This window comes from Phyllostomus hastatus, unplaced genomic scaffold (genome assembly GCF_019186645.2).
Source record: "Phyllostomus hastatus isolate PE091 unplaced genomic scaffold, TTU_PhHast_1.1 phas_scaffold_501, whole genome shotgun sequence".
NCBI lineage: Eukaryota > Metazoa > Chordata > Mammalia > Chiroptera > Phyllostomidae > Phyllostomus > Phyllostomus hastatus.
Genome location: NW_025334033.1, coordinates 45570782 through 45598234, shown reverse-complemented (window position 1 = coordinate 45598234; position 27453 = coordinate 45570782). Strand labels below are relative to the sequence as shown.

At 54.3% G+C, this 27453-nt stretch overlaps 1 protein-coding gene across 1 annotated transcript in view; it reads right to left on the bottom strand.

Moving 5' to 3' along the window:
- Window positions 1–27453, bottom strand: part of PLEKHH1 (pleckstrin homology, MyTH4 and FERM domain containing H1) — a 52569-nt gene that overhangs the window by 6738 nt on the left and 18378 nt on the right. Inside the window, exons 3-23 of the mRNA XM_045822718.1 lie at window positions 22763–22825; window positions 21752–21901; window positions 18665–18748; window positions 16733–16814; window positions 15790–16547; window positions 12821–12899; window positions 12088–12179; window positions 10292–10442; window positions 9961–10103; window positions 8942–9052; window positions 7636–7722; window positions 7155–7316; window positions 6132–6212; window positions 5644–5826; window positions 5133–5241; window positions 4187–4299; window positions 3365–3541; window positions 2911–3008; window positions 2285–2462; window positions 1592–1747; window positions 406–506 (exon numbers count right to left, since the gene is read on the bottom strand). Of these exons, the coding sequence (XP_045678674.1) occupies window positions 406–506; window positions 1592–1747; window positions 2285–2462; window positions 2911–3008; window positions 3365–3541; window positions 4187–4299; window positions 5133–5241; window positions 5644–5826; window positions 6132–6212; window positions 7155–7316; window positions 7636–7722; window positions 8942–9052; window positions 9961–10103; window positions 10292–10442; window positions 12088–12179; window positions 12821–12899; window positions 15790–16547; window positions 16733–16814; window positions 18665–18748; window positions 21752–21901; window positions 22763–22825 (3158 nt within the window). The remainder of the gene's footprint in view (window positions 1–405; window positions 507–1591; window positions 1748–2284; window positions 2463–2910; window positions 3009–3364; window positions 3542–4186; window positions 4300–5132; window positions 5242–5643; window positions 5827–6131; window positions 6213–7154; window positions 7317–7635; window positions 7723–8941; window positions 9053–9960; window positions 10104–10291; window positions 10443–12087; window positions 12180–12820; window positions 12900–15789; window positions 16548–16732; window positions 16815–18664; window positions 18749–21751; window positions 21902–22762; window positions 22826–27453) is intronic.

Below are 27453 nucleotides of genomic sequence, written 5' to 3'. Positions count from 1 at the left end.
CTGGGAATTGAACTGGTGACCCTTTGGTTAGCAGGCTGACACTCAATCCACTGAACCATACCAGCTAGGGTAGAATTTTCTTATTCAAGTTGATACAAACTCAGGATGTCTACTTCTGTATTCCCTGGAATTGGTATAAGAGCAACTTATTTTTAGCCTTAAGTATCTAGTGCTTATACAAAATTTCATTCTCCTAAGATAATGCATGTGGCCATCTTATGAGGCTGGTCTGTGTTCTTGGCGTGTGTGTTTGTGTGTGTGCACACGTTGCCTGAGAGCCTGAGCTGCCTGGCGGGCCTGGCTCCTAGCCGAGGAGCACCACGCAGTGTTCTATCTGGGGGCTCCTGCCAGCGCACCCCCGTGGCAGCCCTCAGGCCCGGCCCACCCCGTGGGCATTGCCCAGACCTGTTCTTGTACATCAGCTTCACGACGCGTGCGCCACCCTCAGACTTTCCGGAGTGCAGCTCCTTCAGGGCCTGCTCCCACTTGGAGATGGCATCGCAGATCTTGAAGAGGCAAAAGAGGAAAGTCAGAAAAGCGCCCGAGGAGGGGAACAAGGTCCAGGCAGGGCTGGACTCGGGCAGAGCAGGAGGGCCGAGCTAGGTCACTGTCCTCCACGGGGGATGACCTGTGGGGCCTCAAGCCGCCACTCCCAGAACCCCAGCTTCCTGCAACCTCCTCACAGACAGAGGCGGAGCCTGGGTGTGGTGTGAGCAGCACACACAGCAGAACTGCCCCCTCAGCCTCTACACCTGAGGGGGCCTCTCCAGGGGCAAGGCGGGTCCCAGTCAAACACCACGGCCTCAGGTCACCAGCTCCCATTCCATCCCACTGACCGCCACTCCCCTCTTCAGCAGACACACCCAGAGACCCCCAGGGAACAAAGCCTCACAGCTGCCTGGTCGTTTACAAAGAAGGTGGGTAGCACCATGTGCCCAGGCAATGGTAGAAGACCACAGAGGCCTTTGTCCTCTGCCAGAAAGCAAGCAGACACTGGACCCAAACATTCAGCCCATTAAGTGTGACAGCACGCTCCCAAGATCACCAGGAACCATGACTCTGATTTCAGACTTCGAGACAAGGCGGGCCCCTAATCCCATCGAAGGTCCTTTAAGACAGAAGCACCGTCAGGCTCTGTCTCGGTGAAATGTGGCTGAGCCTGCAGGCACAGCACAGGCCCTGGCAGACAGGGTAAGAGTGAAGTGCCAGCCCAGGACACAGCATCCAGTGGGTCTAGGCATACAGCTGTCCACCCATGTGTGTGTGCACGCGTGCATGTGCGTGTGTGTATGCAACCGGCTGGGGCTGCTGCTGAGAAGTGCCTCCCTGTCCTTCTACACCAGCTGAGAAGCAGCTTTCCTCCTGGACGCTGCACAGCCACTGAAGGGAGAGGGATGTAGAGATCCTCTCTCCCCGAGACAAGGACACAAACAACTTTTCATGGCACAGAAATGGGGCGAGTGCCTTGGGTTCAGCACCAAACAGGCTGTGAAATAGGCACCCCTCAGATAGGCTCTTCCCTACCACCAAAACCCCGGGGCCAGGTGGTGGCTCAGGAGGGCCTCTGCTAGCCTAGGGGGGAGGCCGTCACCTTGACATTCCCCTGCAGGCAGTGCTCCAGGTCCCTGCCAGAAGGGTCGTCTGTGAAGAGGGCAAAGCCAGAGCGGGATGACTTCCTCATGCCTGTCTCCTGGTTCAGCCGCTGGAGGAACTCCTCAACGGTGGAGGAGCCGTCGAAGCCGACCACCTGCAGGGGAGATGCCTTAGTTCCAGAGGGGGCTTCCTGAGGGACACTCACTAGGGCTCATGGGGGGTCTGCATGGCTGAAAGGAGCAAGGCTGAATGCAAGAGCCAAAGAAAGATTCCATTCCGTGTTCACACGCAGAGGGTGCGTGCCTAAAGCATGAGCCTGCCCCCCGGAGAGTGGAATCGGACAGAAGCTCCGGTTCTTCTTTACGGCCCCTTTTGCAGAGGCCATTTCACGCCACCTTCTTGGTCAGTGTCTCAGCGTCCCTGTTCACACAATGGGTTCAAAGGATCCACTTCCAGGACATCAAACAGTGGAGCGCTTTTGCAGTTCAAGCTCCTTTCCCTCGCCGCACTGGCACTAATCACCCCACCCCCAACCCCTAAGCCCCGGGCCCATTCTTTTGCTGGTTTGCCAATTTAGGATTCTCTGATCCTAAGGAGGCTTCGCACCCATCTGGCCCTAAGATACCCGCCCCTCCCCTCAAAGACAGGGGTAGGAGAAGACTCAGGACAGGGCACGCGCCCGCCCCCTCACCTGGTAGGTCCCGTTGGCAAAGTGCACGGGGATGCTGAAGGGCAAGGAGTGGTGGAAGGGGTTCCGCAGCAAGATGGACATCACCTCCATGCGTGACGGCCTGGCTTCCCGCTCCCCCATCTGCAGGGTCCGCTCCACTGCCCGCTGGCAGTACATGGCATACTGGCCAATTTCATTGCTAAAAAGACAAGTGGAGGAAGAAGGGACTACTGGGGAATCCACTCCTCCTCGCCACTTGGACACCCTGGCTCCCAGCCCAGACCCGGCCAGGACCGAGTCGGCAGCTGGGGCAGGCCATGAAGACACCTTGGGGCCTGGCCAGAGGCGCTGATTTGCCTTTCGGGCCCTATATGAACACGGCAACAGGGAATGAGCATTTGGGAATACGCTGGAGGCAATGAGCCCCCACAAAACACCCACGCATGCGTGAGTGGTGTGCAGACGAGCCCAGGCGTGCCCACGTCTCCACGTGCCCATTTGCATATACCGCAATGGGTGACGCCTCTGTGAGCACTGAGCGAATCTTGGAGGATGGGGGTGATGTGATCCATCCCAGTCTCCCCTGTGACACTTCGTTGTGTCACAGCCAGAGGGACGGGGTGGCAGAGGAAATGGCGCCCACTCACCTGGGGTCTGCATGGCGCTGGAGCTGCTGTTTGATGTACCAGAGGAAGTGGTGCTGAGGCAGGAAAAGTGGGGTGCACAGGGCCAGGAGCTGCCAGCACTGCGGGGGAACCGGCAGTGTGGGGTGCGTGCTGGGTCAGCAGTGTCCCTGTCCCCACGGCCCTGAGCCACTGGGCCTTTGGCATGCTCTCCAAACCAGAGCCCCCCCTTCTCCGGGTGCTGGGAAGGCCAGGTTGGTCAGGCTGTGCCCGGAACAGCAGTTGCCCAATCTGGGTACACAGACACCCAGAAGGGACAGCAAGAGGGCAAGCTGTGCTGAGGCAGCTTTGGGCGCTGAGACTGCCCACTGGCTACCAGGCTCAGAGGATGCCTGCCCTGTCGCCTCCTCCCGTTTCCCGTCTCCCAGGCAGCCCTTGCTGATGGCTCCTGTCAGACGGTCGTCCTGGGAACCCCTACCTGCATGAGCGAGTGCTTCTGAGGCGGGCGGCAGCTGGCCTGCTTCATGAGCTGGCAGTAGATCTCACTCTGCAGCTCGGGGTGAACCAGGCAGACCTGCAAGGCCCTCTGGGCCAGGGACGCGTGGTAGTCCACCGAGGAGGCTTCCAGGGGCACATTGATGAAGAGCTGGCAGGACTGGCGGGGAAACGACAGTGGGCACAGGCGGCCCGACAACTCCAATCAGCCCTCCGTGACAATGGACAGATGGGGCCGACCCCCAGGGCCCAGGGAGGCTCTAGATCACTGCAGAGAATGTTTGTAAGGGGAACACTGCTACTGCTGGAGAGCATCTTGCTTGCCGAGAAGGCTACTTAGGGATACAATCCTTCCCTCTTTAAAAGTTTCTATGACACAAGCAAGACGTTCATTTTTTTAAAAGACAAGACTATTCAGACAGGCACAAAAAACATTCTAAAAAAGGTTGGAATCTCTTGGGCCCAGAGACAACATAACCCTGTCCTTTCCTGCTGGTCACTACAGGAGTGGGGAGCCCCTCTGGCTTCCTGCGAGTTTCATGGGTGAAGCTTCCCCAGGGGCTTCCCCAGGGCTCATGAATGAAGTCCCAGAGCTTCCCGCCTCCCTGTCCTGAAGGACACGGTGGGGACCCTGTGGGATTCTCCCTTCCTCTGAAGATCCTTCTGTGGATGACCCCCTAACTGCATGGGTCCCCGTCCCCCCCCACCCCCACCAGGAGGGGTGGAACTGCTTGGGACAGAGCCTGGGCACACAGTGAAGGCGCCCACCACCAGTGGGCGGGACTGGGCTCCGCTCCCCCTTTACCTTAAAGAGCTTGAGGGCCTCCGTCTGCAGGGCCTCGGAGGGCAGGGTGGTGAGGGACGTGTACAGCCCATCTTTGCTATAGCACAGCACGGGGTGCCTCCAGATGGGGGAGTCTGCCAAAGCGCAGCCACCGTTACCATGTTACACGTTACCACTGGTCAGGAAGCCTGCCTCCCCCCGGCCCAGCCCCCCAACCCCCTCTGATCTGTGTGGAAGACAAGGGGTGACTGTCTGGGACACGTGGGCCGTGCTGGGTTTATATATAGCCTGTAGGGCACCGCACTCAGTTGTGCACTGCACTGAGCACACTCACAGGCATGGCTTACAGGAAGGCGGCTACTGCTTTGCTCGTGGGGCTGCAATAGGGGCGAGAGTGCGAGGCGTGGGCACCTGAGTGCAATGCAAGCACGTGTGTGCAATGCAAGCACATGTGTGCGGGGGAGCCCCTCCCCGCAGGGGCGGCACTGGACGTAAGAGTGTGTGTCAGCCTGAAATAAACAAGCTGCGGAGATGCAGTCAAGGGGTGTATGTGGTAGGTGCTGTTAGTGCCTCCAGTTCCTAAACATCAGTGGCAAAATAAAGACCCCAAGGTACCCAGGTCTAGGTCAGGCGTCACTGATTAACAACGCTAAGTATAGATTAACCAGCTACCTCCTTTCCTCAGACTTCCTCCCAGCCAGCAGAGCTGCAGGATGAACAAAGTAAAACATTGACCCAGGTCCCTGGAAGGTCTGCTTCCCAGAAAAGCTGCCCCGGATATAGAGTGGTCCCCTTAGCAGCTTCACCAGAGACAGGGGCCCTGGAGCTTGGGACGGGGATGCCCTTCTGCAGCTCAGGTGGTTTTAAAACAGCATCAAGGTACGGCAGTGCTTTCTTTGGGCTCCTGACCAAAAACTACCCAGCCCCCAGCCTCCAACCCAGGCCATGATGGCCCTGCTGCCCTTACCTGGGTCTCCCTCATCATCCATCAGTTTGCTAATGAGCTGCTCATAGGCAGTCCCCACCCTGGCACTGCTGCCACCTGCAGCCACTGTGAGATGATAAAGCCACGTATCCTGGAAGAGGACAGAAAGCCATCTGATGGGCTGTGGGTGAGGGTTGGGGGTACAGGGGGAGGTGGAGGCAAGAGCTCCTGGGAGGCTTCCTCAAAGGGGCCAAGGCCGGGTGGGGTCAGCTGGTTTGGTGTGCACAAGTCAAGGCCACCGTCTCCAGGCGGAAAGACTTGGGATCAGGTGGACACGAGCCCCAGTTTCTAAGCCTGCGGTTCCACCTCAGGGAAGAGATGGCCACTGGGAATAAACTCAGTATCAGGAGTACTCGTAATCAGGGAATACTAGTGGCCAAAACGTCCAGGAGGAAAATAAACAAGGACGTGGGGAAGATCGAGGGAAAGTGAGGAGGGGAGATGGGAATCACCGGCCCAAGCGTGGCCAGCCGTGGCCCAGCCCCTCCCTCACCTTTTCATGCTTGGTGCCAATGAGGAGGTAGGTGGGGCTGTACTCCGGGGGCTGGATCACCAGGGTGCAGTGGGAGGAAAGCAGCCGCCGGGTTCCTCCGGCCTCGTAGTCCTCGTCCGAGTCGCAGGACCGATCCACTTCTTCTACGAGTGCGCCTTGCACAGGCAGGTGGCCCAGGGGCCGCTGTGGACGCGAGCCTTCCGTGAATGGGAGAGCCAGCAGGGGGCAGGGGGGTCTCCCCTCTTGGAACCTCGAAGCCCCAGGATGAGGCGGGGAGGACAGCTCCCTGGCTGAGGCCTGCTTGGGGAGGTGTGGTCAGACCCCACAGAGAGTTTGTGGGCCCTGCACTCTGGAAGGAGCCAGCTGGCGGGCTGTGTGCTTGTCGTGGGCTTAGGTGGGGTAGAGGGGAAAGCTCCATCAGGACTCGGAGCGGCAGGAACTGGGTCGGGGGGAGGAGAGAGCAGGTGCTGTGGGAGGCCGGGGAGTACCTTGTCTTCATAGCTCCGATAGTAGTAGAAGGTTCTCGAAATAAGAACACACCACACCAGCTTGGAGTGGCCATGCTTTACCTGGAAGACAGAAATGAGCCAGCATTACTGGAACCAGGTGACCCCAGTAGTACATCCAGGACTGGCAAGGAGAAACCACAGGGAAGCAGATGTCAAACCCCTGGTCAAACTCAGGATCTCAGTGGAGATGCCACTCACACTTCCTAATAACAGAACCAGCCCTTCAGCAGTGAGGGGCCACGACAGTGTGTGCCGTGTGACACCCACCCATCCTCGTGTGACCTGCCGTGAAGAGATTAACCAGGCCCATCAGATGGCCTGTCCCAGGAGTGTGAGCAGGGGAAGAGCGTGCTGGTCAGCAGAGCTGGGGTTGTAGGGATGCCGAGAGGGACGGGAGGGCCACAGGGGGCAGGTGTGCACCGTGCGGAGCCATAGCTGCACGCACAGGAGACCAGATGGGGGGAAACAGAGTCGGACAGCCAGCCCTCCAGCACTGAGCTCAGTCGTACAGGTCGCTTTGCTTCCTGACCACATCTGGGCCTGGTGAAGGTGCTTCCTTGTTAACTTGCCTTTTCCTTGGGGTTAACATGTGTTGCGTGGCTCCTTGCAACCAGGAGAGCCCTAACTAAGATGTCTTCAGGACGGACCTGGGATAAGTTTTTGCCACACCTACCTCACTTAGGTTGCAACTTCTACTCATACTGATGGGTACAGATGAGGGGGCAACCCCTAATGACCTCAAAATAGGGACAAGGCAGTCCTTTCCTCCCTCTGTTACGAGAATAGGTTTTCTAACAACCCTGGCCCATGTTTCCAGGAATCACTCACCATCCCCCGTGTGGTCAGACCACGGTTGAGGCCAACGAGCTAAGCCCTGTGGGGAAATGCCTGGAGAAAGGGGCTGGGCATGACGAGGGGACCCAGTGCCCCCTGGCACTCCCACTCCTGACTGCCCTGGCTCTCTGGGGGCCCATGTTCCCCCTCCACCAGCCCCAGCCATACCTTGGTCAGCCAGCCCTTCACGGTGGGCTTGGTGCCACCCTGAGACAGGGCAGGAGGCCCAATGGCCTGGACCTTCAGCAGGCTCTGCAGGACTCGGATCCACTCCTCCAGCAGGCTGGGCGAGTCGGCCGTCAGGTAGTAGGTTTTATTCTCAGAGATGAGCTGTGCAGGAGTGAGGGGTGGGGGCGGGGCCGGGAGACGGGGGGGATAGAACGACAGAAACCTGGCTCTGAGGTGGTGCAAACCCCTGGTCCACACCCCTCCCCCTCCTCCTCCTGTTCTCCCTGTTTTTTCTACCTTCACTCTCTCTCACAATCGGTGTCCGCTTCCTTCCTCACACCCACAAATTAGGATCAAACCCCAACGTGGACGCCATGGCTTTCACTCATGCCTGCTTTGCCCCGTCTTGGTCTCCATCACAGTCATTTCCAAACCCTGCACCTCTGCTGTCTAAAATTCTAGCTGCTAGGACCACCCTCACCTGGAATGTCTGTGCACCCTCCCCTCGAACAATTTGGCAGTGAGAGTTCAGTTCCACTTGACCCTGAGGTTTCCGGATGACATCACTCTGCAAAGAAAGGAATGATCTTATTCCAGGTGACAGGCAAAGGAGGGAGTGACTCCCAAGCCTTCCTGGGCTCTGTATGATGGGGAACTGGTTCTGCACCCTGGTTCTGGCTAAATGGAGCAGTGACGAAACATGGGTCCCTCTGACCCAGTTACATTCCATATTGTTTTGAATTAGTTCCAGGTGTGCAGCATGGCAGTTAGACAATTATAAACCTTGACAAAGTGTTCCCCTGGATATTTCCAGGGCACAACTGTGCATCAGCCATCTTATTGACTGTGTTCCCTGTGCTGTGCTTTCCATCCCCATGACTATTCTGTACCTACCAGACCACACTTCTCAGTCTCTTCGCCTTTCACCCAGTCCTCCAACGCCCCTCCCCTCTGGCAACCATTGGTCTGTTTTCTATTTATAAGTCGGTTTTTGTTTTGTGTGTTTATAATATTCTTTAGATTCCACAAACAAGTGAAAGCATGTGGTACTCGTCTTTCTCTGACTGTGATATTTCACTCTGCATAAAACCCCCTAGGCCCATCCACGCTGTCTCAAAGGGTAAGATTTCATTCTTTTTATATTGAGCCTTCAACATCAGGTCAGAGGCCACCAGGTTATTACTAAGCTACACAGCCCTTAAATCTTTCCTACTACATCCTTTCTATCAAGTGTGGCATATAAGTGACATACATATCACCATTCCCATTTCCAGTGCCACTGCAGACATTACTAATCTATTAGTCCATGCCTGCCTATTGAGCAATACAGGCTCAGAAACCTTAACACAGTGTTTGAGACAGCCACTACCAATCAACCAGATTTGCACAAGAGTCAAGGTCTTTTCACCCTCTTCAAACCATTCACATGGGTTATTGACCAGCGAGGGCCTGTCAAAGTAGTCCCAACATCCAAGGCTCCCTAATTCTGAACAGTGTAGGAAGGATGGGGAGGAGGCAATGGGTCACCTGTTGGAATAGTTTTTTGTCTACAGAACCAGGCAAAAGAAGAACTTGGCTTCTGAAGGAAGAAAGAACCTCCAAGCCAGCTGGTCTGGAACTGCCACTGCCTGCTCAGTGCCAGATTTTGCGGTGAGAACCAGGGACTGGCCTCTGGCCTGTGTGTGGCTCAGAGCCACTCCCCGCCTGCCAAACCTCTGCCCTCCGACCATGGGCCACGCTGCCCCTCTTCCAGCGCCCCCCACAGTCCTGGGGGAGGGGCGTCTCACCGGGGACTTGTAGTACAGAATCTGCCCCTGTCTCAGGACAAACCAGCGCCTCTTCCACGTCTTCCCCCGACTCCCCATCTTCAGCAGGTAGCCCGACTTCTCCAGTGCCTCCTGAGGGAGTGGAAGGGTGGAGAGGAGGAGGGTGAACAGAGAGGGGGAGTCCCTGAGGCTCCTGGATGTCACACAGACCAAAATGGCCTGGTTGAGTCACTGCTCTGCCATCAAGTAGAAAAAAATTTGAGTACTTACTGTGTGTGCCTTCAGAGCACCATGTCTCGCTAAGGGGTCAGAGAGGACAACATAAAGCATGGGTAGCCCTGCTGCGGGAGGGTCCTGCTGTCTGGGGAGCACGCCTGACCACAAGCAGAAGGCCGGTCAGGGGCTGCAGGGAGAGAGGCTGGCCAGGAGGAGGAAGGTGGCCCTTCAGGAAGCAGGGAAGGGAGAAGTCTGAGGAACAGTGGCCACATCAGCCGGGCTGGGGAGCAGGGTTCGGGCAGCACGGTGGTGTGGAGCAAGGGCTCAGGGAGAGAGATCTGGTGCCACTGCTGGCTCCCACGGTAGTGGCATGCCTCTGAGCCTCAGGCTCCTCGTCCACAAAACGGGATAATAACCCTGCAAGGACTGCGAGGACCAGTGAGACAGTATGTGAAAAGCACTGTTCCCGGCACACTGGAAGGACCCAGTAAATGTCAGCGCCCAGTATTCCAGGGTCAGCGCAGGGCTAAAACAAGGGGCCGTGTGTGCGAAGTCCTGGGGCTCGGGGAGCCGCAGGGGCTTTCTAACTGGCTGTTCCTAGTTTGATGTGGAGCTTGGCAGGCCTCCTCTCTCCCTCACGGGGTCTGTGTGTGCCTGACTTCTACCCCCGGGCCCCATTCTACCCCCTCTAGCCCCCTCCTTCCCTTCCCCGATCCCAGGGACCCCTCCTCTCACAGCCGCTGCCCAGTGTCTGGCATGGAGGGCCCCAGCAGGCAGCTCCCACCCGCCCGCCTTGGCCCCACCGGGTGGGCCCCCCAGCTCACCGGGCCCAGGCTCAGCCCCTCAGTGGAGTAGGACGAGGTGCGCTGCAGTTTGTGCTCGGGCTCTGAGTAGTCGCTGTCCAGGGAGCAGGCGTCTGGGGGGATGGCGTAGTCACTCTCAGAGCTCAGAGAGGACACGGAGACACCTGGCCAAGAGGGAAGGTTCAAGGTCTGTGTCCCATGCCCTGCCCCAGGCCCTCACCGGCCTGGGACCCCAGAGTCTGGGGCTGAGGGTCATGGGCAGAGGTCGAGCAGGGACCCCACGGATGACAGTCCATGAGGGGGTGACGGGTCTCTTCCTGCCCCACAGCTCTCCTGCTCCCCTTCCCCATACCTCTCTTGATGGCCCGTGGGCTGCCCAGTCCACCGGTCTTCCTGGACTCTGAGCAGGAGAATGAAGTCCGGAAACTCGCCTGCGAGCTGCAGTCGTCGTCGGAGCCAGAGGAGTCATCCACAAAGGGCACACTGCTGATCTGCGTGGCTCTCTGCAAGACAGACAGAGGCTCAGGTTGCAGGGCAGGCCCCACCCCAGCTGCGTTGCACTCCAGCTCCAGGTGCTCAGGGTGTGGCCAGCACAGCCCGTCTGGGGCCCATGGGCACCGTCACCTGGCCAAGCCCCCAACAGACCACTGAACCTTTTCGACCTTACTCCTGTGTCCCAACCTAAGGCTCTCCTTGGGCTGATGGTGTGGTCCATCAAGGAGCTGCCCCATCCCAGCTGAACACCTAGCCGCTGTAACCTCTACTTCCTGCCACTAGGGGGCCAGAAAGCTACACCATGGCCCAAGTGTGAGACAGGAGCTGCAAACATGTGGGGGGGTAAATAAATGAGAGATCATCTCAACTGACGGACATTTTAAGTCTGATTTTTTCACCATGGCTGGTGTGGCTCAGTGGGCTGAGCGCCAGCCTGTGAATCGAAGGGTCGCAGGTTCAGTTCCCAGTCAGGGCACATGCCTGGGTTGCTGGCCAAGTAGGGGGTGTGTGAGAGGCAACCACACATTGATGTTTTTCTCCCTTTCTTTCTCCCTCCCTTCCCCTCTCTCTAAAAAATAAATAAATAAATAAATAAAACCTTTTAAAACAGTCTGAGTATCTCAATGTTGGTGACATTGGTAAGACAAGGGTACTTCATAGTGTGATAGTTTTTTTAGAAGATAATTTGGCACTACCTGTCAAAATTTAAAACGTGCACATCATTTGCCCATGAAGTCCGCCTCTAGCACTCTGTCCTACAGAACCACATGGACATAAGTGCACAGAGATGTATTCGAGCAATGATGTCCATTGTACCATTCATTTCAGAGAAAAACAAAGATGTGACCTAAACTGCCAATCAGTGCAGGACAGGTTAAGGTGGGTATGGGGCATCTAAGTGAGGGGTGCTGGGCAGCCCCAAAAGGGGAGGAAGAGCTGGCACACGGCTGGGTAAACAAGCAGGGGCAGAATGGCGCATATGGTATGGTCCCCGCTGTGTGCACACAGGTGTGCGTGTGAGCAGGAGAGAGCGAGACACAGAGGATGTTTGTACACGCATTTCCCAGCGGGGCTGAGGGCCTCACCAGACCAGCCCCCGGCCAGTGGTGACAGCTGCCTCTGGGGCTCGGGGCTCGGGACAGCAACTCGAGAGGCAACTTTACTTTAGGCTTTTTATTTTTCTACAAAGAGTTTTATGAAGTGTAACTTATGATCTCAAAAACTGCTAATAAAAGATAACAAAGATGCATATAACATGTTGCACTGATGTCTGGTTTTTGTTTTAAAAAGTGTAGGGATGTTACGGGAGTGTACGGGGGAGTGTGCGTTTGAACACAGAAAAAATTCTGGAAGGAGCCGCGCTGCCCTCTGGGACATGCATGTGACAAGGTCGGGGGACAAGTGGAGCAGCCACAGATTTAACCTCTAACTTTTTACTTTGCCCACAATCATACCAATTTAAAGTTTTGTGTTTGCAGAATTTTTCCACTAGAAGTCTGACAAACGAGAAAACTGAAATGACACGCGAAGCGTTGAGTTCCCCGCCCAGAGCGGTGTGTGCAGAAGCCTGACCCCGGAGCCCTGCCCTGGTCATTGACGGACAAGTGGCCTGTCTGGATGGGGACACCCTCTCCTGGGACAGCAGCTTCTTACCCCCTTCAGGGCTGTGTAGACAGGCGCTGTGCAGTTCTTGTAGACAAGGCCAGAGAAAGGCCCAGGGGACCAAAGGGTGGGAGGCCTTGAACCTGGAGGGGCAGAGGAGAGGGATGAGATTAATTCTAGTGCCTTAGCCCAGGAAGGGGTGTCGGGGCGGCAGAGACCTGGGCAGAGTGAGGAGGAGGAGGAAAGATGCAGACAGTGTTCCCGAAATAGTACTTGGGATGACAGGCCACATGACAGATCTTAGGAGGGGGCCAAGGCCTTCTTCAGTCCCGCTCTTGCCAAGGTGAGTTACCAGTCACGCACTGTGTGGCTCTCACTTCACTGTGGGCGTTCTGTGGCTAGCCCGTGACTTAGGAGACACTGCTGGGATGGGCCCCCTTTAGGGGGCTCATCTAACAAGGTATTGGGGGCTCCTGCTACCCACAGCCCTTGTACTGAAGAAGGGAAGCCAGTGCAGGTGGGAGGCTGGGTTGGGGGACCCTTCCTTGAAAGTCCCTTCCAGCTGCAACCCTGTTCAAGGCCACGCCCACCCAGCAGGTGGGCGTGGCTGTGCACAGCTTCCTTTTCTCTCCCAGGTGGCCCTGGCTGTGGGATTTCACCTCAGCATTACCTGTTGGGGGAGGGAATGGGGTGCCAGGTGACCCTAGCCTTGGATGTTGCTCAGAATCCTCTCCTCCCCTGCACGCCCGCCCTGCTCATTACGGGCATCCCACTTGGCACTCACCGTAGCAGGTGGCATTGCCCCTGGGAGATACGTCGGAGAGATGCATGCCTGACATGGCCACAGCATAGATCCGGCTCTCCTGGAATGAAAGGTTCCAGGAGGGTCAGAGCCCATGGATGTGCTCACCCGCCCCCCCCCACCCCCCCGCCCTGGGTGTGGAGAAAAAGCCTGGCTTTGGAGGCAGGCAGACCTCAGTCCGCATCCAGACCTGGCCTCGTCAGGCTGCTGGGAGAGCCCAAATGATGTCATGCAGTGTGAACCTCTAGCACCTGGCCTGCAGTCAGGGCCCAACAGATATTCACCCTCTGCAGGACCCACCCTTCCCTAGGGGAGAGGAGGTTCCAGAGGAGAGGGGTTGGTGACCTGTGTGTCTGAACCTGACCCATTCTCCAGCTCTCAGGTCTCAGGCTCCACCTCTAGAAACGGCACGTTGACAATGAGGAAGTGAGAGCCTCATGGGGAGGGCATGGCCTTTTTTAAGCCTGGTGTTTGGGACACCTTATTTTTCTCTATGGTCGTAACATTACGTCATGGTTAGGCTTCGGTCCAAGCTACAAGCCTGTGCGACTCACCCAGGCCCAGGGACCCACTATTCAAGACCCTTGAATGGGGAATGCCCACCCTCAATCTTGCCCGGCCCCTGGATACCCCTGGATCTGAAGTCCGCCCGCAGGCCTGGGGAGCTTTTCTAATGGTGTTGGTGGCTCCCCAGCAACCCACAGGCCCCGCCTATGCTTCTCTGGATTTCTTTTCTCTACTCAAGATAAAAGGACAACAAAGGCCCCTCAGGTGGCTAGTGACTCACAGGGACCAGAGAAGGTCTGGCCTCAGGGCAGTAAGGCAGTGGTGGCTGAGGCGTCTGGGGGAGAGGGAGGGACTGGGAGGGGACCCTGGGAGGAGGGCCCGGGATGGCAAGGTCCAAGACGAGGCACAGGGCAGTGGGGGAGCCCCAGGAGGGGCACTGGAGTGGGCAGAGGACTTGGGGCCAGCAAATACATTGGGCATAAAAAAGATTACCACTGTGTACAGTGTCGGAAAAGGCCACCCCCCTCACAGGGGGATGGAATGAAGCTTGGGGAGTTGAAGCTCACCTTCACTTAGGGATTCAGGCGAACACCATTAAACAAACAGGAGTGCTTCACAAAAGGTCACCTAGTGTCAAAGTCACCTCACTCACCTAAGGTTATTTTGAAGGTCAACAGAAAAAGGGCTCCGCAAACTCTAAAGACTCTAAGTAAGTCTTTCTGACTCCCTCGGATGGAGGAACGTCCTCAGAATTCTAGTCTTGACTTTCTCCCCCCATGGTCACTGACCATTGGTCTCCCCTGAGAAGAGGGCTGGGCTCCCTGGCCCCTGGGGCTTCCTACGCTGACAGGAGACCCAGGCTCAAAGCCGAGCCCCCCGCTGAGAGTGCCCTCACTGCCCACCCCTGTGCTAGGATTCCAGTGCTTTCGTGTTTACGAGACAACAGTGAAGGAGAGGAGGAATGGTTCTGGGGACATTCCACCCTGCCTGGCCCCTCCTCTATTTCCAAAGCCTCTCCACCTTTGTCCCACCTGCACCTTTACTCCTGGTCTGCCTGCCATGCCCCTCCTTTCCCCTCCCCTTTCCCCTCCGGGGACAGCTCACTGCGGCCCTCCCAAGACTCTGGGGCTTGGGGACAGGCAGGTCAGCAATCCTCGGCCTGAAGACTGGCTGGCCTGGGGACCTCCCTGCCCTGCCCCCAGGCAGGGCGGGGTTTTGAGTCATCCAGGTCCCCTTGAGGCACTCACTGCTAAGGTGGTGTGGCCCACAAGCCAGGGTGGTGTGGTGAAGCGCTGGGAACTAACAGCATTTCAAAAGGAGACCCGGGAGGTGCTGCTGAAAAGGCGGGCCTCCCAGGCAGTGGTATGGGGTGGCGCCACCCCCCAGTCCCCAACCCCGTGCGGTGCTGCCTCGAGCACAGCAGCATCCAGGGGTCAGACCTCCAGTAAGAGGCTGACAGCCACTCCCCGATGTCTCCTCAGAGGCAGGTCAGCTGGAGCATTAGAGCCAGGTTCGGGGGCAGCTGAGCCTACTCTGAAGACTGGCCCCTCACTAACCGCTACATGACCTTGGGCACGTAACTAAGTCTGTGGGGACAGCAGTCTCCTAATCTGTAAAAAGCAAACAAACACACAAACAACCACCACACAGCTTCTAACTGCTCGCACGGGTAAGGAGCCCTGCCCTAGCGGCAGGCTCTGCGCTAAGCTTTCCACATCTCCTATCTCGCCTTATCCCCACCACTGGCCTGCACAGCCTTATGAATGCCGGCCCCACCCCGCTATGCACTTTAACTTTCTATCACGGAGAACATCGAACACAAAAGGAGAGGACAGAATAAAGTAGGGCTTCGTCACCCAGCTCTACACAGACGCGTGCCTGGCTGGTCTTGTTTCATCAGTGTCCCTGCCCCAGGTCACTGATTCTGAAGCAATCCCACCATCTTATCCGATGGTGCAAGCGAGGAAGCTCAGGCTCAGCAACAGTGACAGCCAGCACTTACCTGCCACTTCCTATGAACTGCTACTGCAAGTGCTTACTAGATCATTAACCCTACACAGGAGGCTCTATTATCCCCATTTTACATATAAGGAAACTGAGGCCCGAAGTGTAGCAGCTTGCCCAGGGTCACAGAGTTAGCAGTTCGAGCCTGGAGGATTGATTCTGGGACCTGTGCTCTTAGCCACCACTGCTGCACCACCTCCAAGAGCCTCAGAGATTAAACAAGAAAACATGCACACAGCCCCAGTCTGGTGAGTGGCACACTCAGGAATCGACAGCTGGCCTCCACCCAGACATCCCTAACAGCTGGCCCTGCCCCCGATGGTGGGGTGTTCTGGGCAGACTGGGTGGAACCCCGCCTCGTCCCGGGCTCAGTGTGTGGCTGTGCTCGACCAACAGTGGTCACATCGTCAGTTCTGCCCAGCCCCCAGGTGGCCTCTTACCCAGGATGGAAACCGGTGCAAGGGGGGTGTGGGCGGTTTGCTCCCCAAATCCACTTCCTCCAGCTCAGCTCCTGGGGCCATCGGGCCCTCTTTTTCCTCCTTCCTGCCGTCCAGGGGTTGCTCGTCCATCTCCATCTTCTCCGGTTCTTCCTGGAGCTCAACGAGGGTGGCCACGTCGGGAAGGCCAGAGGGGCGGGGGGCCGACAGGGTTCCAATCTCAATGCTCACCATGTGGTTGAAGTGCCCAGGTCCCACCTGTGGCTGGCTGTGGTGTCGCCTGGCCAGCTGGACACTGTCATGGAAGGGGCTGGCAGCCCGCACCTTCGGCAGCGTCAGGCTGCAGCCGGGGCCGCCCTCCCTCGCGGAGGTCTTGGTCCCAAAGAGCGGCCCTCTGTGAGCAGTGACCAGGCTCTCATCCCAGGAAACTAAGTCACCTCTGGCGGTTGGCACCAGCTGGTCAGGAGAGCCCGCTCTTTCCAGACGAGGTGGAAGGGTCTTGGCCTCTGATACACCCCCAGGACGGACCATGATGGAACTGGGCTCCTCCATGCGGCTTCTCACTTTGGGGATAGGTTTAGAGTCCTTGCTCTGCAGAGAGACTGGAGAAGGTGCAGGCAGAGACGCCTGCAGAGCACCTGGGGCTTGAGGACCACTGTCCTGCCACATCAGCTGGGCTCCTGGCCCTGAAGGGCTAGAGTCCTCCTCTGGGGCTCCCTCGGGGGCCATCAGCAGCTTCTCTGCAGGTGTCATGTGAAGACCTATGGATGGGGCAAAAACGTGCACATCAAAGAGCTCCCTTTATTCAGCCCCACACCCCAACACCCCCACACACGGGAACATATACATACCTGGTGCACACACACACATCCTGACCTCCCCCCGTATACACACCAAACACACCCAGATCCCAACAGGCACACGCACACCCACACAGCCCCCTTACCTTCCATAGCATCTTGAAGGGCTGTCACCTGCTCCACCAGGTGCCGATTACGGCTTTTCAGGTGCTGATTCTCCATCTCCAGCTAGGCAAAAGGAAAAAGGGAGATTTAGAATACTCAGCTTACAGGTTTAGACATAGAATTCAAAACAAGGCGAAAATCCTTTTTAAAGATGAAATCTGTGAAAAGGAACCGTGCTGCCCCCGACCTCCTGCCTCCACCAGAGCTGACCAGTTTTGTCTGGGATGGAATTCTGTTTGACAATCCCTACACTTTTTTCCTCCAGCTTCATTTCTAAGCTTTTTAAAATTGTGAGATGCACGTACACAGAGAGCTTAATACCACACCCGTGAACAGCTTAACAAACGATGCTCAAATGAACGCTCATGTGACCACCACCCAGGTTAAGAAACTCGCCAGCACTCCCAACAGCCCTGGACTTGCCCCTTTCTGGTCGCTGGTCCCTCCCTCCCCAGGGGCGGCCACTCGTCTAAGTTCACAAGACCTCAGACTCACTTCCTTGTGTTCTGGGTTTCACCACCTAAGTACGGATCCTCACACACACTGGCTTTGCTGTGCCCATTTTTGAACTTGATGTAAATGGAATTCTACAGGCTGTCCTTGTGTCTGGCTCCTTTTAAACAACATAATGTCCATGAGATCCATCCTCCTGGTTGCTGCATTTTCTTTTAAATGAAATCCAACACACCTGTCAGCCAGAGGTCAGGGCTGTGCCATGCGGAGGCATCAGCTCTGCGCCCAAGAACCTTCAGTCTAGCAGGTGGCCCGGGCGGTGTGCCAACAGAGGAGGGCAGGAGGCAGAACAAGCTGATAGCCCTACAGGTGTGAGCCGCACGTGTCAATGCGGAGGAAACAGTAGTGAGTCTTCATCCTTTTCCAAACTTCAGTTCCTTTTCCTTGTATTTAGAAAGAGGAGTTTCTTGCCTTTTTTGTCTGTTTGTTTGTTTGTTTGGCTAGTAGCACTGTAGCTTCAAGTCCCGAGTCTCCTACACAAAGCCGTAGCAAGGGATGAACTACAAAAATGGTGGGGTTTCCAGAAAGCGGACTAGGATAGAGGTTGTCAGGGGCGGGGGCAGGGACGAGAGACTGGAGTCAGTATTTAATGGGTACTGAGTTTCCATTTGGGGTGCTGACGTGTTAGAAACAGACAGTGGTGATGGTTGTGAAAGTACTTAATGCCACTAAATTCTACACCTAAATAAAGTTATATATATTATTTATCTATCTATATACTATATATTATATATGTGTATTATATATTATCTTATATAATTGTGAGACATTATATAGATGTGTATTATATAGATATACAGATAATGCTATATAGCTATATAGATAATACTATATATAATATATATTATACATATATAATATATGGTATATAATCTGTATATAAATATATCTGTATCTATATATAACTATAGATAGATAAAGATATATAGAGATATATATCTATGTATACTATATATCTCTATATATATCTATATCTATTTATAGATATAGATATAGATATTATATATAATATGTGTATGTGTTTATACAATCCTCACTGAGGACATTGCTTTTAGAGAGACAGGAAGGGGAACGGGAGGAAGGAGGGAAGCGGGGGAGAGAGGCACCGATGAGAGAGAAACACCGGCTGGCTGCCTTCCACGTGAGGCTCGTTCCTTTTCCCCAGACTGAAATGCAGCACGCAGCTAATCAGGGCTCTAGGGAAACCCAACCACGACAGAGGACGGGGAAAGTGAAGCAAAGGGTCTCAGTGCTGAAGCTGAATGAAGGACAAATGGTTAACAAAGTGAAGGCCAGTCAAGGCCCCTCCAAGGGCAGAAGGCAGAGCAAGGCCAGGGGCGGGGCAACCCCACACGCATGCCCATCCCATGCTCCCCTCCCGGGAAGAGTGTGGGACTCACCTCTGCTAACTTGAGCGTCACCCATTCCTTGATCTTTGCAGCTTTTTCTTGTACCATTTTTGCTTCCTCAGCTCTCATCTGCCTCTAAAAGAAAGAGACCCCCTTGAGCCTGCGGGTTTGTGGGGAATGGGAGGCAGGACACCCTGAGAAGAAATGTCAGGCAACTGGATGGGGTGGCCTGATAGAAAAAGATAAATTCCTTCATGACTATTTTAATATTCTTAAAGTGGGAAAGGCCTTCCTAAGCATAAGAGAAATCCCAATTACGTCATGAAGGAAAAGACTAATAAATCTATATCATCACTATAAATTATTATCTAACCAAAAAAAAAAAAAGAATCTCTTAAACAAAATCAAAAGACCAACTGGAGGATGATTTGCAACACAAATGACATACATACCTACATACAAAGGGCTAATTTAAAATAAACTGTCCTAAGCATGTGAACTGTATCCTTTACTATATAAAGGACATGAACTATACAAAGGATATGAACAGGAAATCAACAGAAAAAGAAGTAAAGGGAAAGAAGCCCAGGAAGAGCTTCTCATCCTCAATCACAACTTTAAGAAATTTGATAGAAACAAGACATCATTTTCCTCCATTGGTCTAACACAATTTAAAGGTTTGATATCAACCCCTCTGACACACACTGGCAAAGCGTTTTTGGGGAGCAATTTGATAATATCAGTTAATGTTTTAAATGTACATAGCACTGAACTGATAAATCCACTGCTTAGGAATCAGTTACAATTTGACAAAGCGACCAAAACAAACCCCTCAAAACTGGAGATCTCCTAAATGCCCACAAACGAGGGCCCGGCTGAGCACAATGCACAACGTGAGAGCGGAACACTGTGCTCTGATGCACAAGGAGCAGTCGCGGTGAACGTGGTTCACAGTGAGGAGCAGACACGAGGGACTGACTGGGGACAGCAGGAACATGTTGTCACTTTATACTCCGCTGGGGTTTTCATGTTTTTCACTCTACACATGTATTATCTTTACAGTTAAAAACAGAAAATAAAGCTAACTTAGCACACGACTACAGCAACTCCCTCGACACAATCAAAAGCATGTAAGGTGATTGAAGAGCGAGGTTTGGAGGGAAAGCACAGCAGCCTAGGACAGAAAGAAATGCAGGCTTTGGGGCTCAACTCCTGCGGTCAGGGCAGCATTTATCTGCTGCTGTAGACACCTAATCCTCGGGGCCTACGAGTCCTCTCTGGAGTGGGGGACAACACAGCTCCCCCAGGCGCCCTGAGGAAGGAGGGACACAGTGCCCAGCACAGTGCCTGACATACAGGTAATCAACCAGTTCTATAATGGGGACCAGGCCCCTGATCTAACATGCAAGGACACTGGTATATTCTGGAGAAGTCGAGAGACCAGCAGTAACAACTTTGGTTATACTTCCAGGGAAAAGCTGTGCCACGGATGGAAGATGCCGGACGTCAGCGTGGACAAGTGCATCTGCGCAGATAAGACGGAGTGTGCAAGGCTCAGTATTTCAAAGCACGAAGGGCCTGAGGGTTATCTGGTTTGGGGGTTTGCGAACCGGCCCACAGGCCAAATCTAGCCTTCCACCTGCTTTCCCCCCTCCCTGCCTACTTTTGCAAATACAGTGTCCTGAAGCCAGCCACGCCCCCTCATTTATACATGGCCAAGGGCTGCTTTCATACCACAACAGCAGAGCTGAGTCACAGCAACAGAGACCACGTGGCCCAAAGCCAGAAATATCTACTCTCTGGGCCTTTATAGAAAAAGTCTGCCGACCCCCGATGCGCCCTGACACCCTCTTCATGTGGCTGTGGAAACCGAGGCCCAGAGGGGAGAAACGACTTGCCCAGTCCACTCCTGGCACAGCTGGGACTGAAGCCAGGTTACTGACTTAAAAAACAGCATGCCAGCATTCTTTCAAGCCTGATCCTGACCTATTATTGTTGTAAAATGATATTTCCCCCAACCTAAGCTTTAGCAGAAATTGTGTTGCCCACTAATCCCCAGACACGAGGACTCCTATGAACCACTCAGAAGAGAAGGCATCCTCTAAAATCAGTGGAACTTCATTAGATTCCATGTGTCAAAATTCTATTTCCCCAGCATTTCCAAGAACACATGGTGCCCCACAGATGACAAAGCCACACCCCGCAAAGGAAATGTTGGTGAATGCTGATGAGTGATTACGAATTTGCCCACGATGGTGGGAAGCTACACCAGAAATAGCTGGGACCTTTGTAAAGAATTAAAAATCATCTGGCCATGCTGCAGAATCGTTTGTTGGAAATGATGGGAGCCCTGGGACCAGGAAAGGTTGGGTAGGCAAGGCCAAGGGCAGAGGGAAGGGACAGAATTAGGATGAAGTTAATGAGACTGTGAAGGGGAGGAGGCTGGGCATAGGGAACTGGAGGGGGATGCCCCAAACGTCCTCTCGGGAGCAAAGGGGCTCAACCTAATGGCAATACTGGGCAGTGGCCTGTCCTGGGCTTCCAAGTGCTCGGGACAGGACGCCCGACTTTTCAGAGGAGGCAGCAATGTTGGTCTCTGCTGATTTGGGTTCACAGAGCAGCTTCGGCCAACCAGCTGACCAAGGCTGCCAGGCCAGCTTGGTGCCGCCCTGACTTCAGGGCCAAGTGCCGGGTCCCTTGCGCTGGTGGGGCATGAGGCCGAGGTGAAGAAGCAAAGCTTTCTTTACCAAACACCGGCCTCATGGCTGATGCAACACACAGAACGCCAAGTTCATTCTCCTGACAGCTCTCTGATGTACGACAACCTCTACTGTGTTGATGCGTAAAATGAGAATCAGCGGCTTCAGTGATTTGCCCACAGCTGGAGAGCAGCAGGTGCTAGAGCTGGGATTCAAACCCAGATCCATCTGCTTCCAAGGTCCTTTTCCCACTACATCCCCTGCCTGGCTCCTAGTGTACCTGCCAATAATGAAATCTCCATGTGAAAGAACAGTCCCGACAGGGAGTGAGCCCCCCACCACTATGGGGTCCAGCAGAGGGGCTCTTTTCAAGAAGCTGGGGCCAATGGGTGCAGGTGTTGCAGAGGGCATGGGCACTCTGCTGCTGGGTAGCCCTTACCTGCTTCAACAGCTGTGCCTCCAGTTGGCCGATAAGCTCATCTTTGCCCTGCATGGCTATCAGCAATTCTTGGTACTTCTGGTGCAGGCTGCCTGCTGGACCCACATCCTTCAGATTGCACAGTTTCACCCTCTCTTCCATCACACTCACCTGAAAAGGACCAATTGTCTCATAGGGTTGGGACATGACTCTTCCTCATACCCCCGACTGTGATTCCCAGGCAGAGTCCTTATCCAGGGCTGTTGGGCCAATTAATTCAGTGACCATTTATTAAGCCTCATCTTGGGGTGGGGGGAATTGGCAAGGTGCTGGGTCCTCTAATTCTGGGGGCCCCAGCAGCGATGAGCTGGACAGGACAACAGCCCCAGGGAGGAACTGCTCCAGCCTCGCTGTGGCACAGACATCTGCTGCTCACTGCTTGTCCACGTGTTCCCCACTATTTCCAGCCCTCCTGTAGTTCGATGGGCATGCAGTTCCCTCCAGCCAATGGGCCTGAGAGGAACGACAAGATATTTCTGGGCTCAAGTGCATCAGAGCTGGAGCATGAGCACCCAGCTCCCTTTCCCTACCATGGCACCCAAGGAGGCTGTGTGTTCCAGATGGTCCAGCTGGCAGATGGGGTGCTCCACCAGCCTGGATCCCTGAACCACTGTGTGAAGCAGCATGCTTGGCTCACCTTCAGTGGAGGGGTACCATGAGTGAGGAGTAAATGTGACATCCGAGAGATGTCAAGCTTAATTTGTTACTCCAGCATAACCTAGTCTATTTGGACTCATCCACTCACTCACTCACTCACTCACTGTACCGACACTTAACCACTCATTTGTACCCATCGAAAGCTCCAAACACCTTAATTTGTTCAGCAGTTCTAATGTGTGACTGCTGGCTTTCCTTGTCCCTGTGAGGACCTCTTCCATTGGAGGAGTATATCCACATGAGTCCATGGAAAGGGGAGGAAAGGGCAATGGTCACTTCCCCCACACACTCTTCTCAATCCCCTGCCCCGGTTACCTGGGTCTCTGCATCCTCTGCTCTCTGCTCTGCCTCCTGCAGCCTCTGCTCCAGCTCCTGCATCTGCTCAACCCAAGACAAAGAGGAGACACAGTTATGGTGTCCGCACTGTACACAGGACATCCAGGCTGTGCAAGTGACTGTGCAGACACTCCTCACAGGCTGGGCTTGAACTGACCATCTCAAGGGGGCTCCAGGGGGTCAGGATAAAGATTTCCATGGCAACTGTTGGCACTTATATCCTGAACTCATGGGAGGGGAAATGCCTATGGTGCTGTCCTCTCTGCTGAGGGAGGAAAAGTCTTGTTCTTGCTTCCTTGTGCCAGGCGCCCAGAGAGGGTTGGCAGTGCCGCCGTCACTCTTCCTGCGGCACTCCCACTCCGGTCTCAGCCCTGCTTCAGTCTCCTCCCTCCTCGCAGCCCCGATCACAGGCAGTGCCCTGCCACTGCTGGCCCGGGCACCTGGCATGGAACACGCCCCCTCACGAGCTGCCAACATGTATGTCATCAGTGAGAGAATATTCCTTCCCATCTCGGAATAGATTCCTGGCTGGGGACAAAGACTTCCTCACCCTGTCAAGGATGCCTCTGACTGTAAATGGCATTCGCAGGTATCACCTTATTTGATTTCTTTAGTCTTAAAATAGAGGAGCTCAAGACTCATTTTTAAAATTCTATCTTGCTACCAGTAGAGGTATGTCATTCAGGTCTGAGGAGGCTGGTAATTTCAGAATCTTAAGCCCAAGCAAAGAGACCAATGTTCTTATAGATGGAGGCCTGCCAGGGGCCAGGATCTAAGGTGAAGCCTAAGGCGCTGCTCGCTGGCCCACGGCCCACAGAGTTCATGGGTTGGCAAGGGGAGTGTGGCTGGATTTCAGTGCCCACCTTCCCCCTGGTCAGGGCTCGGCTGTGCACTGCCCTAACCACACAGCATCACATGAGGCTGCAGAAGCAGAATGAGTCCCGCAACCCAGTCTCCTGTCAAAGGCCCCGTTCCAAGGCCCAGTCAACCAACTGCTTCCTCCCCAACCCACCCTGCCCCAGAGCAGCTCGGATGCACTCAGTGCACGGCAGAGGCACAATATCCTAGCCTTGTCCTCTGTGAGGCCAGACAAGCTCCGGTCCAGCCTCTCTGCACACGTGGCCTTTGCTCCATGACTCAGCCTCCTTCTTTTGGCCTGGACCCTGGCTTGACAGTCACTGACGAACTGAGTGATTCCTTCTCTTTCCCAATCTCCCATCTTCTCAGCTGAAATCCTGCCTCCCCCTCGCCCCCTCATTAAAGGGTGGAAGAAGAGGAGCCCAGGAGAGTTACCTGGGAGCACTTCAGGCCTGAGAGGCCGGGGCACCTCTCTTCTCGGGGCCGCCCTCCCTCACCCAGCTGCTTCTCCTGCGTGGGACTGGGGAGACACAGGGGCTTTTGGTACATGTTCCTGTTGAAAAGATCTGAGCTTCCCAAGTAAAACTCAAGATTTTAAACAAAAATGCTCCTTGGGCTCCCAATGGATAGGGCCACCTGTGACAGGCATTCATGTGCTCAGGCCAAAGGAGACCTCCATCTCTTCCTTCCTCTCCTGGGTTCAATAATCATGATCAAACCTCTCAACTCAGGCCTGAGAAGGAGGGTTCGTTCTGGCCAGAAACATGCAGCAGAACCAGTTGACCTTTCCACAGCCAAACAGTCCTTGGGCCTGTCTTACAGGAATCCCTTGACCTTCAAACATTTGCTTGCAGCTACAGGGAAGATAACGACATAGCACAAACTGGTACTATGGTCACAGGGCGGCTACCCAGCACAAAAGGAATTCCACTGGGGGGCGGGGGGTGGGGGATGACGCACAGTGGTGGCCCTCAGTGGCCGGGTTAGTGCTGGATAACCCTGCCCGCTGTGACACCAGAACTGACTAGGTCAGTCAGGTTCTCCTTCCAGGAATCTGAAATCTGGGATCAAAAGACAAGAGATAAGAGCCAGCAAACTGCACCAGAAAACATGCACAAACATCACCAAGTCGTGATTATCAGGCAGTTCCCTCAGTTCTGTAAGCTGCTCCAGATCCTCCAAGTAAATTCCTTGTTTGCTTAAGCCAGTCAGAGTTGGAGTTTGCCCACATCAAAAACAACTCTGAATAATGCAACCACCAGGAGCATTTGAAAATACAATGAAATACTGCACGGGGAGACTTTGGATTCTTGACAAGTCTCCTGGATGGGTCATCAGCTGGACCATTTGGATCTAGCATCTGCTCTAGATGCTAGACACAGCACCTAGCTCTGAAGACACAGGCCTTCCGCAGGAAGTGCTACTTCATGTTTGTGACCTTCGTCACAATGACTGATATTTTCTAACTTTATCTGATGGAAATATTTGTCTTCCTATTTTATAAATGGAGAGACCAAGATGGAGTGGAGAATAGATGATACTTGAGCCCTACCTCTCGGCTAGACATTTCCTTGTGGGTTGAGAGTGGCCAGGGTCGCTGGTCAGAGTCAGAAATCACCCTGTTATTGACAGCATACTGAGCATTTTTTCCCTTGAGATTGTAATATCCCTTTAGGGCATGCTATCACGAAGCAGATAGAAAGGAAGGGCCCCTCCCAGTCCTGGGGCTGCCCCAGGGTCCCTTGGCTGCCGCCCCTCCCAGCTGCCCTGATCCTCCCCCAAGGACACTGCAGACTCAAAGCCTTTTGTACACACCCCCCTGCTGGAGCTGCCTTCTTCCGCTAAAACTAACTTCTGAACCTGGAAAACATTTTGAACATCTGAAACTTTTAAAAAAGAGCGTAAGGACCATCTGTGTACCCATCACTGCACTCTATTCTCAACACTGCGCCGTCCTTGTTTGAAGAGAATATTTTCAGCATCACATTTCCCTCCATTTTTCATGAAAGCACGTTTTCTCCATTGCCAAGGCAAGTCCCAGGTGTGTCTGTGCAGAAACACCTTCTCTCAGTCCCAGCGTCGACGCCTGTCACGATGGGAGATCATTCTTCTTTACACTCGCTGGAAGGGCCGCACCTGGAGCTCCAAGAAGCTAGAGCTTGGAGCTGCCAGAGCTCCCAGATGCCGGAGCTCCAAGATGCTGGCGTTCCGAGATGCCGGAGCTCCAAGATGCCAGAGCTTGGGGTGGGCCACCCCTCACTTCAGTACTGTTTCTCCTCTCAGAGGGCTACTTAGGACTGTGTCCTCAGCTGTCCTTTTAGTCTGTGGGTCTCGGGTGACCCGCCAGCCAAGGAGGTGTCAGGTTTAGGCGGCTGACTTTTAGGCAGGATCCCCTTTCGCCAGCTGCAACTCGCACATGAGACTCATCGGCTGCCTGAGAACTGGCTGTAGCCACCTGATGAAATGCACTTGGCACCGCCCTGGTATTTAATCCCCATGTCCGCAGCTCCTTGTAACCCTGGGTGATGCTGTGAAATATCAGGCCTGCGACGGCGGATGCAGCGAGTTTGCCCCGAGGGCCAGCCACAGAGTTGCGTGATAAGCAGTGGCCTGAGCCAAGAGCCATGCCATCCTGGGTCTTAGCTTCCCTTTGAAAAGAGGTTTTGATGTCCTTACCTAAGGCTCTGGAACCCAAATGGCTCTGCCATGGTGCGGCTTTAGATAAGTCCCTTAACCTCTCTGTGCCTCAGTGTCCTCATCGGTATAAAGAGAGTTAATGAGTCTCTACCTCCCAGGGTGGTTGTTGAAGATTGCACAAGATGTCTCCCGTAAATTCGAGTGGGCCACCTGGCACTTACTGAGCAGTGTACAGACAGATGCCACTTACTGGTTTTTCATATACAAAGATGGCACTTAGGACCAGGGACATCAGTTTGCCTGGGAGAGTCTGTTCATCTGTCATCCATAATAATTAGTAATAGGGCCTCCCTTCTCTTTCCAAAGTGCCAGGATTCGCACTCAGGAGGACTGGCTCCAGAGCCTACTGCAGAGTCAGGCGCTGTGCCTCCCACGTGCCATGGAAAAACCCAGAGTCCACAAACAATCCCCGGCTTCAGCTTCTCCGGAAAACTCAGGAGATCTGGACACACTAGGGTTACATTTTCTCTTGGCAATAACCACTTCCTCTTCTACCTACAGCACAGCCCTTGAGTCCCCCCGGAACTCTGCTGTGTCACTTATCTAAGCTACCTGCAAGCATCTGAATCTGCAAATCCCAGTTTTAGTTATTAAATGATTCTAACTGCTGTAATCAAAGACAGTGGTTCTCAGGTTTATTTCTGAGTAGATCTTTTCTTTTGTTCAACTGAAAACATACGCATATTCCCCAAAATATAAAATACATGACCTTGGGGCTGCCCTGGTGACTGACTATAGAAGAGGCAGGAGAGAAAGGGCGCTATGTCTGGTCTGTGGGCTGCACTGCACTCCCACCGCCCAGAACCTCCTTTGGACACATGGCACTCAGGGCATCCACTAGGAGAGCTGAATGGGGCCCTGGGGCAGGGCCAGGCAGGAGTCTGTAGTGGTAGACTTTCAGGGTGCGAAGATCCACGTGGACCCTGTTACAGCAGAGTCCTAGGCCTTGCCCACAGAGTTTTTTATTTGGCGAGTCCGAGGCATGGACCCAGGAATGTGCTTGAAAAGAAACTCCCAGGTGATCCTGATGCAGGTGGTCCACAGACCACATCCTGAAAAACACAAGACTGGACACAAATGCAGAGCAAAGCTAACTGATTCCTTTGGGGAGGCAT